Source organism: Diceros bicornis, chromosome 4 (genome assembly GCF_020826845.1).
Source record: "Diceros bicornis minor isolate mBicDic1 chromosome 4, mDicBic1.mat.cur, whole genome shotgun sequence".
Lineage (NCBI taxonomy): Eukaryota > Metazoa > Chordata > Mammalia > Perissodactyla > Rhinocerotidae > Diceros > Diceros bicornis.
The window spans coordinates 54,491,943-54,509,399 of NC_080743.1; the positions used below are offsets into that span (position 1 = coordinate 54,491,943).

General features: G+C 42.1%; 1 protein-coding gene across 6 annotated transcripts in view; it reads right to left on the bottom strand.

Annotated features, from left to right (window-relative positions):
* The window catches only part of OTUD7B (OTU deubiquitinase 7B), a 57,056-nt gene that overhangs the window by 7,096 nt on the left and 32,503 nt on the right, over positions 1-17,457 (bottom strand). For all 6 annotated transcript variants that reach the window (XM_058539016.1, XM_058539019.1, XM_058539018.1 and 3 more), the window contains 9 exons: positions 14,610-14,798; positions 12,628-12,855; positions 11,069-11,170; positions 10,161-10,288; positions 5,784-5,896; positions 3,091-3,218; positions 2,634-2,783; positions 1,441-1,555; positions 451-535 (listed from right to left, as the gene is read on the bottom strand). In XM_058539016.1, coding sequence (XP_058394999.1) covers positions 451-535; positions 1,441-1,555; positions 2,634-2,783; positions 3,091-3,218; positions 5,784-5,896; positions 10,161-10,288; positions 11,069-11,170; positions 12,628-12,855; positions 14,610-14,798 — 1,238 coding nt within the window. The remainder of the gene's footprint in view (positions 1-450; positions 536-1,440; positions 1,556-2,633; positions 2,784-3,090; positions 3,219-5,783; positions 5,897-10,160; positions 10,289-11,068; positions 11,171-12,627; positions 12,856-14,609; positions 14,799-17,457) is intronic.

Genomic DNA, 17,457 nt, shown 5'->3' on the forward strand with positions numbered 1-17,457 from the left:
AGCCCTGGAGTCCATCAATTTGCCCTGGCTCCTGTGTTCCTGATCTATGGATAATAATGACGTCCTCAGAACCTCCTGAATCAGGAACTCTTTAAGCTATTCTGTCTCCTCTGGTGCCCAACACAGAGGTCTATGTATAGAGGGCTTGGGACAAAGTAATGACAATCTCAAGCTCACCAAAAAGTCCAAAAAACTTTTCTTGAAGAATGTGTGTTAGTATCAGAAATCAGAGCTTGGTTGGAGAGGAGATGTGGAAAACAGAGGGCAGTGACAAGTAGAAAGGCAGGAAAAAGTGTCTTTTGGAACTTATCTGATATTTTCCAGTTATTCCTAACCTTGAATCATAAGCCACCACTCAGAAGAGATTCAGAAGGAGACCACCACCAGATGTCCTTGTTCTGTCACTGAAAATGAGGACGTACAAGGGTGAGGTGGTTGAGAAGTCCTCACCTGTGCATCAGAGGACACTGGGATCCACTTCACATTCATGTAGCTATGAAGCAAATGCAGTTTGACCTCTAGGGACAGGATTACACTGTGAAAAGGAGAAAAAAGAATTAAAAACATACTGTGACCTTTAAAGAGCAAAGCATTGTGATCCAGTTGGGAGGTGGGCTGGGAGAGGACTACATGGCTTGGGACTCAGACAGGGTTGGGTTTGAATTATAGCTCTACCAAATACTAAAGCTTTATGACCTTCAGCAAGTCACTTCAACCTCCCCGAAACTCAGCTGGGGTTGACAATGGGGATAGATAATAATATCTATCCTGTGGGGTTGTTAAGATTAAAATGGTATTTGGAAAGGGCCCAGCACAGTGTCTGGAAAATAGGAAATACTGAACAGTAGCCATTATTATTGTTGTTGTTATAAATATTATTTAAAAGGAGCTTTTGATAATCAGGTGAGAACTTTTTAAAAAGCCGTAAACTCTGGGTTTTTGAATCAATCCCTCTCAGTTGGGTCCCAGTTTCAGGAGCCCAAAGAAGGAAGCACAGGGTAAGAGGTAAGGAAGGAGCTTTTAGATTCATATGCCCTTCACAGGAAGCTGTGGAAGGAGGTAGGAGGAAGGGTAAACCAGATTCCAGGAGGCGGGACGGGGGGTAGGGGAGAATGTGTTTTCCTTGCTGTTTAAATTCCAGAAAGGCAAAAATCAAGAGCAAACTATTTTGGTCAACTACTTAAAAATCCTCTCACTTGAGCCGGAGAAGTGTGATTTGATTATCTTGATTTTCTGATTACTATTTTGGGATTCTGGGATGTATCAATGTACGAACACTCTTCATAGTAAAAGGAAAGAACAAGTCCATCTTCCCAAAGATACTGGAGCTAGGATATGACAGTCTTGCCTCAGAGCTGAGGAAAAGTCCCTGGGAGACAGATGCTGTATGTGGAAGAGATGGCAGCTACAAAGCAGATGGAAGGGCTAGGCCTGCCTCACCTGGCCAATCGGACATTGTCATTGTCATCTTTGCCCCATTCCCAGCCCTTTCCAGGGTCCACAGCAAAGTGCAAGGGCAGCAGCTTATGCTCTGAATCTGTAAGTGGGATCACAGCTGGAGAGGAAAAAACATGACATCAAAGAGTCTCCTTGAGGAGAGACCAAGGCAACTGAACACAGTCTGACTTAACTAAAAAGGAGGCTGAATCATAACACAGGTCTCTAACTGAAGTCACTTCTCAACTCTTACATGTAAATTACCCTAGCATTAAAAACTAACAGACTGGGGGGGCTGGCCCAGTGGCGGTCAAGTGCGTGTGCTCCGCTACAGCAGCCTGGGGTTTGCAGGTTCGGACCCCGGGCACGCACTGATGCACTGCTTGTCAAGCCATGCTGTGGCAGCGTCCCATATAAAGTAGAGGAAGATGGGCACAGATGTTAGCCCAGGGCCAATCTTCTTCAGCAAAAAGAGGAGGATTGGCATCAGATCTTGGCTCAGAGCTAATCTTCCTCACACACACACACAAAAAATCTAACAGACTGGTTTTCCCTTAATATCCAGCACACAATTTAGGCCACTAATCTCCATGACTCCCCACCAGTCAGTCAACTAACACTCATGATGTTCTTGCCAGTGAATGTGAATTCAGGGAATTCAAAATCATTATTAAGGGCCGGCCGTGGCTTGGCGGTTAAGTGCGCGCGCTCCGCTGCTGGCGGCCCGGGTTCGGATCCCGGGCGCGCACAGATGCACCGCTTCTCCGGCCTCGGCCGCGTCCCACATACAGCAACTGGAAGGATGTGCAGCTATGACATACAACTATCTACTGGGGCTTTGGGGGGAAAAAATAAATAAACAAAAATCTTTAAAAAAAAAAAATCATTATTAAGACAAATACAGCAAAGCATCATTTGGAAGGTTATGACCTCAATACATATGCTCTTTACTCCAGAATAGGGAGCAGGGAAGAGAAGCTACTGTGTTTTTCCCCCAAACCATTTTCTTTTTTCTTAATCCTTCATTTTAAAACGCTGGTATATCTTATAGCTTAGTAAAACAGTATCAATATACGTGCTGTCTGGGCTTCATGTCACTTAATTCTTTCTTCTTACATTCTCTCTCATATCTGTTTTTCCAAATGAAAATAAAGCAAACCAAAAGACACCAGAGACACAGACATTGCATTCGATACCTTGTTCCTTGGCATTCTCCTTCTGTTCCATGGACACAAGTGCAGAAAAGTGGGCCTGATCGTAGGCGAGCACCAGAGGTGAGCGGTGACACTGGCTGGCTGGGACCTCCAAGGGCAGATAGATTCCCCCAAAGGGAATAGGGGCGAATGCTGCAGGAAACCATGAAGATTATTCTCAAGGCTATGTTCTTGCCTAGTGGGCAATCCCTCCACCCCACTGCCAATTGAGTCATCCCTTTCATTCCAACCCCTGTTTAATAATTCTTTCCTGAGAAGCCCCATCAATTAACCCCAACTGCTTTCCTCTGAATCTCTTGAGAATTTTGTATTATTCTAATTTATACCTTGTTTTTTCCCAAGGGTCTATATTTCCCCTTTCCTGCCCTCCTCCCAGTACTTAGCCCAAGGCTCTGCAAATAGGGGATGCTCAGGCTGGAGTGAGGATTAACTGACTCACCTTCCCCACCGGAGTCCCTCAGCATGGTGTCTGCCACGACGACTATGGGCCTCCTAAGCACATGGGCAAGGACAAAGACGTGGAATTCTTCTAGGCTCTCATATACAGGCTCCTCTGAACTCTCCACCCTAGAGTTGCAAGAGGGGAGACAGTGGAAGGGATACAGTGGAAGGGAGAGGGAAGAAAACAAAACAAGAGACCCCTGAAGACCAGTTCTGCAAAGAGGAAAAAGAGACTATCCTTTTCTGGTTTTCTAACCTTAAGGCTGCCACAGACATAGCTGATTATTTTATGCTACCATGGCTATTTCTACTTCCATTTCACAGATGGGAAATCTGAGAAAAGAGATTTGAAGGCTCTAGGGTTAAAGTAGTGTTAGGAATCTGAAGGTAATCCCTCTCTTAATACCCATGTTGTTCAACAACCTTTCCCAATTCTCTTTATCCAGTAGCTCAGTACACAACTGTGTAGCCTCATCCTGCTTACTTTACCCACCACAACCACTCACACATCACACTCATCATGTCCTACAAAAAAAAAAAATTCCTCCTCCTATGTTCCCTTACTTGAAGAACAGCCTCACCATCTACCTAGTGACCTAATCAGAAATCTGTGAAATAGTTATTGTTCTTTATCTCTGATCTTCAATTAGTCACCTGGCTTAACCAATTCCATCTCTTAAGTGTCTCTTATATCTGTCTCCTCTGGCCCATCTGCAATCTACCACTCCTGCTCACACCCTCTCCTTCCTGGATTACTACAACAGCCTCTAGTCTCATTCTCCTGCACTTCGTCATCTACTCGGCTGTCAGTGTGTTCAAACACACGAATTTGCCCCTGTCACTTACATACTCATAATTCAATGGCTTCCTGCCCCCTAAAGCAATGTTATTCAACATTGGGTGCTTGCTACAAATGCAGATTTCTGGGCCTTACATCAGTCCAACTCAACTGGACTTCCTTAGGGTGGAGGTCCAGAAATCTGCATTTTAAACAATCCTCTCAGATTATTCTTATGCACAATAAAGTTTAGATAGGTTATAATTTTTAACTTTTTATTACAGAAAATTTCAAAATTTTAAACATACTCAAAACTAGAAAGAATATTATACTAAACTCTCATGTATCCATCACCCAGCCTCAACAATTATAAACACATGGTCAATCTCGTTTCACCTAGACCTCAATCTATTTCCCTATCAGCCCCCAGCCCACCCCACCAGATTATTCTGAGGCAAACTGGACACCATATCATTTCATCCATAAATATTTCAGTTTCTATCTCTAAAAAATGTCTCCTTTTAAAAACAACCACAATACCATTAATATCACATTTAAAAAATTTTACAATAATCAAACATAGACATTGTTCACATTTCCCCAACTGTCTTATAAATGTCCATTCCGATTGGTTGATATGTGTTTTAACTGTCTTTTTTTGTGTGTATGTGAGGAAGATCAGCCCTGAGCTAACATCCATGCTAATCCTCCTCTTTTTGCTGAGGAAGACCAGCTCTGAGCTAACATCTATTGCCAATCCTCCTCCTTTTTATTTTCCCCCAAAGCCCCAGTGGATAGTTGTATGTCACAGTTGCATATCCTTCTAGTGGCTGTATGTGGGACGCAGCCTCAGCATGGCCACAGAAGCAGTGCGTCGGTGCGCACCCGGGATCCGAACCCCGGCCACCAGTAGCAGAGCGTGCGCACTTAACCGCTAAGCCACGGAGCCAGCCCTTAACTGTCTTTATTTTTGTGTGTGTATGTGTGTGAGGAGGATCAGCCCTGAGCTACATGTTGCCAATCCTCTTTGGTTGCTGAGGAAGATTGGCCCGGGGCTAACATCCATGCCCATCTTCCCCTACTTTAGGTGGGAGGCCTGCCACAGCATGCCTTGATTAGCGGTGCATAGGTCCATGCCTGGGATCCGAACCTGTGGAGCCTGGGCCACCAGAAGCAGAGCACAAGAACTTAACCACTACGCCACCGGGCTGGCCCCCTGTGTTTTTTTTTTTTTTTTTTTTTGTGAGTAAGATCAGCCCTGAGCTAACATCCACGCCAATCCTCCTCTTTTTGCTGAGGAAGACCGGCCCTGAGCTAACATCTATTGCCAAGCCTCCTCCTTTTTTTCCCTTTTTCTCCCCAAAGCCCCAGTAGATAGTTGTATGTCATAGTTGCACATCCTTCTAGGTGCTGTATGTGGGATGCCGCCTCAGCATGGCCGGACAAGCGGTGCATCGGTGCGCGCCTGGGATCCAAACCTGGGCCACCAGTAGCGGAGTGCATGCACTTAACCACTAAGCCACAGGGCCAGCCCCTTAACTGTCTTTAAACTTAGGTTCCCTCTCCCTTTTTATTTTCATTGAAATTTATTTATTGAGGAAACTGGGTCATTTGTCCTGCAGTTTCCCAAAGTCTGGATAGGATATAATTTTACTTCCTTAGCGTGATTCAAGAGAAACCTTAGCATGGTACACAAAAATCTGGATTGCCCAGCATCATCTCTCTCTCATTCTGCACCATGAACTCTATATTCCAGCAACACTGAAGTACCTGTAGGTCCTAGAACATACCATCCTGTTACACCCTTGCCATGGCTCCTCTCTTTCCTTCTAACATCCTCTTAGCACAGAGCTCTTTGGACACTGAGGACTCAGTAAAGATTGTTTCCTGCTCCCCCACTTAGCCATACTTACCCACCACAATTGGCTCCATTGGTACCTAGATGCATGCGGGGTTCACTTGAGGCAAGCTTGATCAGCTCATTCCATTCCTTCTGCCATTCATCCTCTGTGTATACCAACCCTGACTGTGTGAAAGACAGGCAGGGATATCAAGCAATTAGAGGCTAGGTTCAACAGGCAATAGCCATTCCAACTCACTCACATTACCCCACTCCCTATTCTATTAGCACCTGGCTTACAATTTGTACTACAAAGTCAAATCTCCTTTTTATAGTCAAGATTCACGAAAGAAAAGTCTATGATCTCTCTCACACTTCTTTTTCTTCCATTCTCTTCTGACCCATTCCAATCTAGCTTCTGTTTCAGCCCTCCAGCATACGCCCCTCACCCCCTACATATCACTTAACCTAACTAACTCTGGCAAAGGACAATGACCTTCTAATTGCCAAATTCAGTGGACTCTTTGGTTCTCATCTTTCTTAGCCCTCATTTGGCATTTGATCTCCTCTTTAAATTTTCTTCTCCCTTAACTTCCACACTACTTTCTCCTTACTCTCTGAACTGTGTCTACTCTAGAAATATTGGTGTCGTGTCAATGTTTTTAGCTTTGTTCCTTCTGGGTGATATCTTCTACTGCCATAATCTCATGTACTGCCATCTATATGCTCAGGACTCTAAAATCTCACTCTCCAGCCCAGAATTCCTCTTAATTTCTGTATTCACATCCAGCTGCCCACTGAAAATGGCCACTTGTCCATGACTACCTCAAACTCTATACAGTCAAAACTGAACTCCTACCTCTTCCAAAACCCACTCTTCTTCCTATATTCCTACCTTAGTGAATAGCACTATCTATCACCCAAACACCCAAGACAGAAACCAGGGAGTTATCTAAGACTCCTCTCCTTTCACCCACCCCATACTTGGATCCCTTTAGTCCCTGGATTCTTAAGTATGAACTATCGCGAGGGATCCTTAACTGGTTTTACTACCAGTCATACATTCTTCTGATCCATTTTCTACAATGCTACCAGAAAGACTTTCCTAATATTGAAATCTGATGATGTTTGCTCCCTGCTACAAATTCTTTTAAGAACTGTCACGGGATATTAGATATAGGTCAAACTCCTTAGCATAGCATACAAAGTCCATTTCCTGGCCATTCCCTACCTCTCTAGTCTGATATATCATTTAATTAGCTGGAGTTCCTTGAATGCACCATGTTGTTTTATACTTCTGAGCTTTTGTGTAGGTTGTTTCTTTTGCCTGGAGCAGCCCATTCCAACCGTCAGGAGAGAACTCAAGTATCATTCCTCTATGAAGCCTTTCCTAAATCTCCCTGGTAGATTGACTACTCCTTCTCTTGTGCCCTCCCTCCTCAACTGCTATACAGACTTCTAGCATAGAAGTCGTAAACTGTTACTTTGTTGCAATTATGTATTTACATGTCCATCTCCTATTGCCACTCTTAAGGGCGGGGACTATGCCTTATGCAGTATGCCTAGTGCCTACTATGTGATCAGTAATCAATAAATACATGCTGAGTGAAACTATAATTTTTATCAAAGGAGTGGGAGAAGTGGTATAAACAATTTCAAAAAATCATATTGACTTTAGGATCTATATGATGATTTGGGAGACAAGTCTACCTTATTAATTCTATTTGCTTACATTCGTATTAAAATAAGTTTATGTAGCTTAAACACACACTGAGAGAGGAGAATCACACTGGAAACATGAGGGGCATCAGGAACAAATTTAACAGGAGTTAAAGAGCTGTTGCGAGCACATTTTACTTTAATAATAAAAAAAATGCCAAAGCTATTTTCAGTTTGTAAAATGCTGTCACAAGTTTTTTCACTCAAAAATTAAGAGCAGGGGCCAGCCCGGTGGCATAGTGGTTAAGTTTGCACACTCTGCTTCGACAGCCTGGAGTTCATGGGTTTGGATCCCAGGTGCGGATCTACACACCACTCATCAAGCCATGCTGTGGCAGTGTCCCACATACAAAATAGAGGAAGACTGGCACAGATGTTAGCTCAGGGCTAATCTTCCTCACCAAAAAAATTAAAAGGACAATGCACAGGTTATATATGGGGTGCTCTGGTCACTCTGCTATATGGTCCCCAATATACATCCAGGAGGATCTGTCTCCCTCTTCCTCTCACCTGTTTCTGCTTCCTGTTTTTATACACATAGCCACTAGGTGGTGTACCCTTCTAGCCTGAAAATGTTCTTACTGGGTTTTACCACCTATTTCAACACAAAATAAGGAGGCTCGGGAAATCAAAACTACTTTAGTTTGTTTGGTGTTTGGTACTGGCTAAAAGAAACTCCCCAGTCCATCACCCCTCTCCCCACATTCCCACTCCCAAGGTGGGGTATAATGCTATGAATGGTGAGCTAAAGCAATTATCTAGGCCACATTTCCAGTATGGAACTTTCAATGTGCTGAGTAAAAAGATTGCTCCTTCGCTAGCCACTGTTTTCTATGCATGTATTTCCATTGGGGACTTTGAGAGGGAATAAGTGGCTGACCAAAAATAGAACTTGGGTATTTCTGGGTGTCCTGGATAAATCCATCATAACCTAACCCCACTTTTAAAATAATAACTATAATAGCTTAATAGCTGGAATTGAGCACACCAATTGTCTGACTGTTGCTGTCACTTCTACTTAATAGCTAGCATGCTCTGGTTTGGCCTTTTCTTGTCTCTAGAGTGGGAAAATCTAAGGTTCAGCTCTGGTGTGAATTCAACAGTGAAGAAGGCAAACTCTAGCCTGGCTCCAGCTAAGGCAAAAGAAATTCTCCACAAGGTCAAATCCAGCTCACCAGGGAGCCATGGGGTTTGGTGGTGATAAAGAATGCTGTTTACTTGGCCTTGCCCCGCATTTATTTCCCTCAGGAATCTTCTGAGGTAGGTAGGCTGATCAAAGATAGGATTCTGATCTTAATATCATCCTAATTTTAACAATTGGATTCTTTGTTTTTGAGAAAGAAACATAACACATTCTACTCACATATTTTAAATCTTCAGGACATAAAATTCTTTTTTTTTTTTCTTGTGAGGAAGATCAGCCCTGAGCTAACATCTGTTGCCAATCCTCCTCTTTTTGTCAAGGAAGACTGGCCCTGGGCTAACATCCATGCCCATCTTCCTCTACTTGATATGGGACACCACCACAGCATGGCTTGACAAGCGGTGCTTCGGTGCGCGCCCGGGATCCGAACCTGCGAACCCTCGGGCGGCCAAAGTGGAGCGCACGCACTTAACCACTACGCCACCGGGCCAGCCCCCGAGGACATAAAATTCTAATAACTAAAACAAAAAAATCTCTTAGTTCTACATTATGGCCAGCTATGATAGAACAATAAATGGAGAAAAGAAACAACATGGGAAGAAAAAGATAAGTTTCTGAAGAGATATTCCCATATTAATGCCAGAAACACCTAGCCATATACATGGCAAAATACAGATATACATGAAGAGCAGGAGGTAAACATAGAAGACAGAGAGAGAATCAGGGGAAAAGCAAATAGGGAGACCCATTATCTCTATGTAAATGTGTAATGTCATTATTAAAGGGCAAGAGTCCACAAACTTTTTCTGTAAAGGGCCAGACAGTAAATCTTTTAGGCTTTGCGGGCCATGTGCAACTACTCTATTCTGCTGCTGCAGCAGGAAAGCACTTACCTAAACATACACATGCAAATGAATGGGTGGGGCTGTGTTCCAATAAAACTTTTTTTTTTTTTTTTTTACAAAACCAGTTGGTGGGATTTGGCCCATAGGCCATAGTTTGCCCAACCCCTGTTATGGGGATAGAAAGTACATCAGTCCATTGTTACTTTCTTACACAAAAGCAACCTCGACATTTGCTAAAGCCCTGAGAAGTGCCATTCAAACTCAATTTAACAGGCATGCTTTTAACATTTTTAAACAAACAAAATGAGTATATGAAAAACGAATGGTATATATGGCCAAAAAAATTTTTAAGCATTTACATTTCTATAAGGGTTGAAAACATAAGTCCTTAAAAATTGGTCTAGCCTTATTATAAGCAAAAAAACAAAACAATAAAAATCCTATGGACTTGTCATATCTCATTTTGCAAAGGACTGCCACTAAAGGCTTATTGAGAGCCCACCAGTGAAAAGTACAATGTTAGATACCTCCTCTATAGGTCTCTGCTTCCCCACACCAGTTCTCATGACTGTATCAGAAGGCATCTACCCTATGGTGTTATCTGCATTTTCTACAATTTCCAGGATTACAGGAGGAGGTTAACACCGACCTAAGCACCTGGAGACATTTCCTACTGGTAGGCACTGGGCATTTCCCCTAGGTAACTTTGGGGAATGAGGTGCTCCCATCCAAGCCCCCTCACCTCTTTATTCTGCTGTGTTTGCTGCCACCTCCAGCGCCGTTTTAATGCTTCCTTCTCGGCTCCCTTTTCCATCAGTGCATACAAAGCTTTCCGCAGCATCAAGTCCCTATCATGGAAACCCCACATCCCTACAACAAGAAAACCTAACAGTAAAGACACCTTACTTTGACTCAACTCAACTTATTAATTATGATACACAGACTCTGGCATGAAGGAAATCAGGCTGAAGCCCAGATTCAAAGAAACCCCTGCTGTGACTTAAGGGAAAGGTACTTAAGAAAGAAAAGATGTTCCTACTCTGGAAGTTCAGAAACTCTGAGTGGGGAATACACCACATACTACAAACTCCTGACAGGAAGCCCTTACTCCTGATGCAAGTCTAACCAACTAAAATAAAGCACAGCAGCAGATAAAATGGGTCTGGCACATGGCAATCAGCATCACAGCTTGAGGGATGTTTGGAAAATGGGGACTTTTTTAAAAGCTAAGGCAAATAATATATTGAATTATAAATAGGCTTTATAATTTAAAGTAAACATGTCTCACAAAGGACTGATGAAAACATATTTTTATACATCAAAAGAATAAATATTAAGTAGAATTATATACACACACATACAGCTATATACTTCTTGCTTACTGCTGCTCATTACTTCTGGGGGTCACCTCTCAGAGTGGGACCCATGCTAAACCCTATATTCTCCCCACAATCCCTGAACAAGACTGGAAAACTTAGGGAGGTTCTGAGTTCACACACACACACACACACACACACACACACACACATCCTTGCTCTGAATCATCACTTCTGCCTAACATCAAGGTGGGTTGGATCAAGTCCTGCACATAAGATTCAACTCTATCGTTTCCTTTCTACAAGGGAACGGAGGACCACTTTCAAGACGTACCAAGAGAGGCTGCATGCAGGAGGCAGTTTCCGTCTCCAGTAGTTGCCAGAGGAAGCAGCCTCTGACAGGTGGGATCCACACTCACCCACCAGTTCAAACGCCCTACAGAAACAGGAGGAAAAGGAGAGGAGCACATTATCCATAAAGCCCTTTCCACTTCCCGATTTCTAAAACAGACTCCAAATCTGCCTCCTCTAGGAAGCCTACCCAGAATAAAACCATAACTCTATTTCTCTTTATATCTTCTTTACTTATACCTAGTCGATCAGAAACTGGTGAGCACGATTGGTTAGATCAGTGGTTCTTAAGTGAGGTAAATTTTGTCCCCAAGGGGACATTTGGCGATGTCTGGAAATATACTTGGTTGTCATAACTGATGGGGGATGCTACTGGCATCTAGTGAGTAGAGGCCAGGGAGGCTGCTCAACACAATATAATGCACAAGGCAGCTCACACAACAAAGAATTATCTGGTCCTAAATGTTAGTAGTACTAAGATTGAACAACCCTGGGTTTGATGATGAGGCCAAGGTCATAGATTGAAATCTGTGTTGGCTATTTGGTCTGGCTCTGATTCCTTCACTCTGGTCAGGAGACTAGTAAATACTGTAGCAACAAACTCAGCACAAATCTATCATTGGTAAAATAAAAAGAACCCAAAGCATGTATTCAAAATGTCATGCAAGTTTCAACTGCATATACGATAGTCAGCATGTCAGCATGCATGCAGTGTGACTTGAAAGACAGGAGCAATACGACAAAGTACATAAAACACCTGAGAAAGAGAGTCTCAATTCTGTACAGTCATCCTACAATTGCCAATCCATTATATACGTGAGGAAAATATTTTATGAATGATGTTTAAAAGTTTTCTTAAATTACTGAAAAGTCTACAGAAAAAAAAAAACTGGCCTATAATCTCACTAGCCAGATAACTTGCTAACTTTTAAAACAATTATAAATAGATGCACATGGTTAGTATAGAAGGGTACAAAATGAAAAAGCTTCTTTTCTGTGCCCCCTCCTCCCACTCCCCAGTCCTTGTTCCATGGGAGTTTTTAATACCTGACTAGCTTTCCCAGAACTCCCAGCTGCCTCAACCCATCATATTAACTAATTTTAACAATAATTTAAGATAAACACAATTGTAAAGGTAAATAAATCTTTTAAGAAAGGTTCATATAAATAAATGTGACTTTTAGATTAATTGCTACTGTGCATCATCTACAGCATTGGTTCTTTCATTCATAAGGCTGTTCCAGAGCCAATAATAATTCATTTGTATTTTTTTCACATATTGATTTTTTTATTGATTCCTAGACTTTTCATATGTGTTTCTGGTTTCCCTTCCATCAAACAGGAAATTTCCAGAGGAAAGTGTCTAATTTGTGTCCTTTCTTTAACTTGAAGAAGCACCTAGCTCAGTACATGTTTATCTGACTGATGCTGACTGACTGTGACTGCAATCAGATCACACACTTAGACTGCAAGCTACTGGTCAAGCCCAGCCCCTCCATGGAGAGCAGAGGGAAGAGCACAGGAAAGGAAGCACTCACTGACCTGCCTGTTCCAGGGCAACCAGCATGGACTGCTCAATGAGGTCTCTCTCTATGAAGCTGCGGAAGTCTTCATTGTACACAGTGAGATCTGGAAGCTGGAAGGCACAGATGGGCATTTCCAGGGGGTGCTCACTGCTCCCCCCACCCCCACCATTGGAGGAGACATGGGACCGGGCCAGGGAAACAATGCTGGAGCTGGCGTGGGAGATGCCCCTAGACAGGCGTTTTTCTGCAATGAGAAATGGAGTCACCTTAGAACATACACAGCCCACTCAGAGAACTTTCCACTCATGTGGTGATGGTTACCTCTTGACAAAGTTTCCAGTCAGGGAAAAACCGTGAGTCTAACTGGCTACCAAATTTCACAACCATCTTTCTCAAGCCAAACACAATTGGAGAAATACAGAAAGTGGTATTTTTGCAGGCATTCACATGAGCACCAAACATACATTCCTCTTTCTACCCTTTTTGGAATTTGCCTGAACAACTTCTCCCTATGACTCTGTCTTCTTCCACTTCCATTTCCCAACATAATAGGGACCCATTCCATCTGGCAATTTGGTCATTGTTTGGTGGGAGGAAGAGGGAATAAGGGAATGGGGTTTCATTTGGCTAGACTGAGTCAAATTATCTCTCTGATAATTTTCAAGGTCTTGGAAATGTAGAAAAGGATTTCCATTATAGAAAATCAATGACAAATCTTACACATTCAGGAACTTTCTTACCTACCATCAATAACATTTATTTACATTATTTATTAGAACTTTTCTTGATACTCATATTTATCAGAAATTTATAGGTACAGTCAATTCTTACTTAACATGCTACAGAGGAAGAGAGTAATGTAGATAGTGCCCCGAATTATTTCATTTGTTTTGACTACATGGCACTTACAATTCCCCAGCAGATATTCCATTGTGATCATAATTTGCTCAGTGTAGTATTATAATTCATTTGCATGGCTTGAGTTATATAAAGATTATCAAAAGAGCTAAAAATTGTGTTGGGTAGCAATTCTTAATCCAATGTTTGCCAGAGATGATGCACAAAGTAAGACAGGAGCTATCTAAAGTTATTTTATATTGATATTATTTTTTAAACTCTTTTTTTAGGTATTTAAAAAGTACCAAGTGCCCATGGTAAAAAATCAAAATACTATCAAAATGTATAAAGGGTTACAAAGAAATCTCCCTCTCATTCAAAATTCCTGATCTCTTCCCCAGAGGCAAACTCTTGTATCCTTCTAAAATTGTTTATGCACATAGAAGCACATATAGCTTTTAAAATTATTTTTAAAAACATAAAACAGGAGCATACTATATACACTTACCTTTCTCAATAGATTTTAGAGATTCTTCCAATACAGCACATCAAGTTCTACCTAATTCTTTCTAATGGCTGCAGAGTATTCCACAATATGGATGATTACAATTTATTTAATCACTCCTCTACTAATAGAGATTAAAAGTTATTTTCAAGCTTTAACTTTCAAGCTTTACACTACATATGTGTGTCTATTTATGCATGTATGTATTTATTTAAAGGATATATAAATATACACACACACAAATATACATAGATGGTAAATTTCTAGAAATGAAATTGCTATATATGCATTTTTAAATTTTGATAGATACTGACAAATATTAACCAAATACCCTCCCAAGAGGCAGATGGTAGTGATCCTTTGAATTCTTTCTTTTTGTGTACCATATGTCAACACTTAGACTGTTACCCTCCTCCCTCTATTTCTTTCACAGCATCTAAAGAAGGCCTTTATACAGGATAACACTCAAGATGCAGAGAGACAGTGAGGGGCTCCAGCACCTAGAGAGATTAAGGCCACCTCTGATCAGTCTGGCTGGGGAGAAGGGGGAGGAATGGAATCATCTTCAAAGGATCACTAAACTCGGACTCCACTTAGTAGTCCCCTCCCTTTCTTTCTACTCTGTAGACAGAAACACCCCTCAGTTACCCCACTACCTTGAATGATGTCATCCTGCCGCTGTAGGGTGGGTCGGGGAGGGCGAGCAGACTCTCTATCAGAAAACGCTTTCTCAGGGGTCCTGGAGCCACCACTCCCTTCACTAAAGGGTGGGGGCAGGTTCCCAGCATGGACTTGACGTAGCTGTTCAAAATCACTGAGGGCGGCACTCATGTCCCAATTCTTTCCTGTCAGGAGAGAAAGCAAAAAGTGAACTGGGCACAGAGTATAGGGGAATTGAGGAAAGACAGAGAATGAACGCTCTAACCGTCCTATCAAAACTAGCCAGCATATATTCATGTACTTCAGTCATTCTCCTTTTCCATACCCTGCTTTAATTTTCTTCGTAACACTTCAATCTAAGATATCACAATTTATTTGTTTACTTATTGTCTATTTCCTAAGTAAGCTCCATGAGCAGAGGAAATTTGTCTCTCTGAACTGAAAGGGCCCTTAGAGACCTAGTAACCTCATTTACAGATAAAGGAAATGAAGCCTAAAGAAGCAGCGTCTTGCCCAAAGTCATAGCTAGTTCACACCAGGGCCCAGCAGGACTCAAGCCCAGGTCTCCTAATTCTGAGATCCAGAGAGTTCTTAGCCTAGAAGTGCTCTAGGGTGTCCTAAACCACCTGAAATTGTACACAAAGTCATAGGTTTATGCATTTTTCTAAAGAAAGAGCTAAGGTCTGTCATCAGATTATCAAAGGGAATCATTAACTACCCCCAAATTTAAGAACTACTTGAAGAAAACGCCCTAAATAATAGATTTGTCATAATGGATTTTTTTGTTGCTTTCTCCAGTTAAATTTTTTTTTTTTTTAAGATTTTTATTTATTTATTTTTTTCCCCCAAAGCCCCAGTAGATACTTGTATGTCATAGTTGCACATCCTTCTAGTTGCTGTATGTGGGACGCGGCCTCAGCATGGCCGGAGAAGCGGTGCGTTGATGGGCGCCCAGGATCCGAACCTGGGCCGCCAACGGCCGAGCGCTCGCACTTAACCGCTAAGCCACGGGGCCGGCCCTCCAGTTAAATTATTCAATAAAAAACATTGCATAATTGTTCACACTTCTTTCTCTTCTATTCCATCTGCCACCACCTTAATTCAATTCCTATCACCTAGTGTCCACCCCCTCCAGTCCACTCTAAGAATCCCATGCGATTAACCTTTCTAAAGCACAGTTCTGATCATGTCAGTTCCATGATCAAAATCTTTAATGGTTTACCACTGCCTACAGAATAAAGCCTGGGCTTTGTCTGACATTCAAGGCTTTCTATGGTCTGGCCTACTTTTCTAGCCTTTTCTCTGTGCTTCAACTTCCCTGGCTATGAAGCAGAGATGATACCATGTAGGGTTGTTATGAAGATTAAATGAATTGAAAGCACTTAGAACAGTGCTTGGTACACAGAAAGCATTATATATGTATTTACTGCAGTTGCTGTTATGTTTCTTCTTATTATTATAATTCTCCAGTTAAGCTGTATTAATCATCTATGCCTGATGAAGTTACTTCTGAACCATTACAGTCACCATTTGTTTCAACTCCCTTTGCTCACTCTGCTTTAGTCACACTGGCCTCTTTGCTGTTCCTAGAATATACTAAGACTGCTCCCACCTACAGCCTTTCCACTAACTATTCCCACTGTCTGGGAGGCTCTTTCCCCAATATATCTACACAGACAATTCCTCATCTCCTTCAGGTATTTGCTCAAATGTCACATTCTTATTAAGGCCTACCCTGGCTACCCAATTGAAAATTGCAACCTACCTCATCATTCCATAGCACTTAATACCTTATAATATACTTTAGAATTGACTTGGTTATCAAGTTTATTGTTTATTGACTCTCTCTCCCACTAGAACATAAGGGCAGAGATTTTTGTTTGTTTTTCTTCAGGCATCTAGAACTTGGCACTTAAAAGGTACTCAATAAATATTTGTTGAAGAATGGAGGACTTGTGTCCTGAATAAATGAATGAATAAATGACACCTGTCTTGAGGACTGGGTCTGTATTTCCAACTGTCTGTAAAACTCCTTAAAATCAGGTCCTCCTAACAATCAACATGTCTAAAACTGAATGTCCATCATCTTCCCTCCTAAAACTTGCTTCTCCTCCTCCTTCTATATTCCCTAAATCAGTAAAGGCATCACAATGCCTCCAGGCCAGAAACTGCAGTCATCTTTAGCTCCTCACTATTCCTTAGTTCCTACTCCTCCTCTTCCCTCACTATCTAGTCAATCCTCAGGGTTGTTTGTACCCCTAAAACATCTCTCAAATCTATTCTTTCTTGTCCATTTTTATTGTCACTGCCCCAATTCAGGTCCTCATAATCTTCACCTGGTCTTTGGTCTTTTGGGAGGTGGCTCTCTAGTCTCTTTACTCCTAATCTGTCCTTTCTCTCATTTGTTCTTTACACTACAACCAGAGTTAACTTTTAAAGGAAAAAGCAAGAGATAGAGAGAAAGAAAGAGAGAGAAAATGGAGATCAGGTCCTTTGAGTCCCCTTCTAAATTATATCTTAGGGCCGGCCCCGTGGCTTAGCGGTTAAGTGCACGCGCTCCGCTACTGGCGGCCCGGCTTCGGATCCCGGGCGTGCACCGACGCACCGCTTCTCCGGCCATGCTGAGGCCGCATCCCACATACAGCAACTAGAAGGATGTGCAACTATGACATACAACTATCTACTGGGGCTTTGGGGAAAAAAAGGAGGAGGATTGGCAATAGATGTTAGCTCAGAGCCGGTCTTCCTCAGCAAAAAGAGGAGGATTAGCATGGGATGTTAGCTCAGGGCTGATCTTCCTCACAAAAAAATAAAATAAAAAATAAATTATATCTTAAATCCATC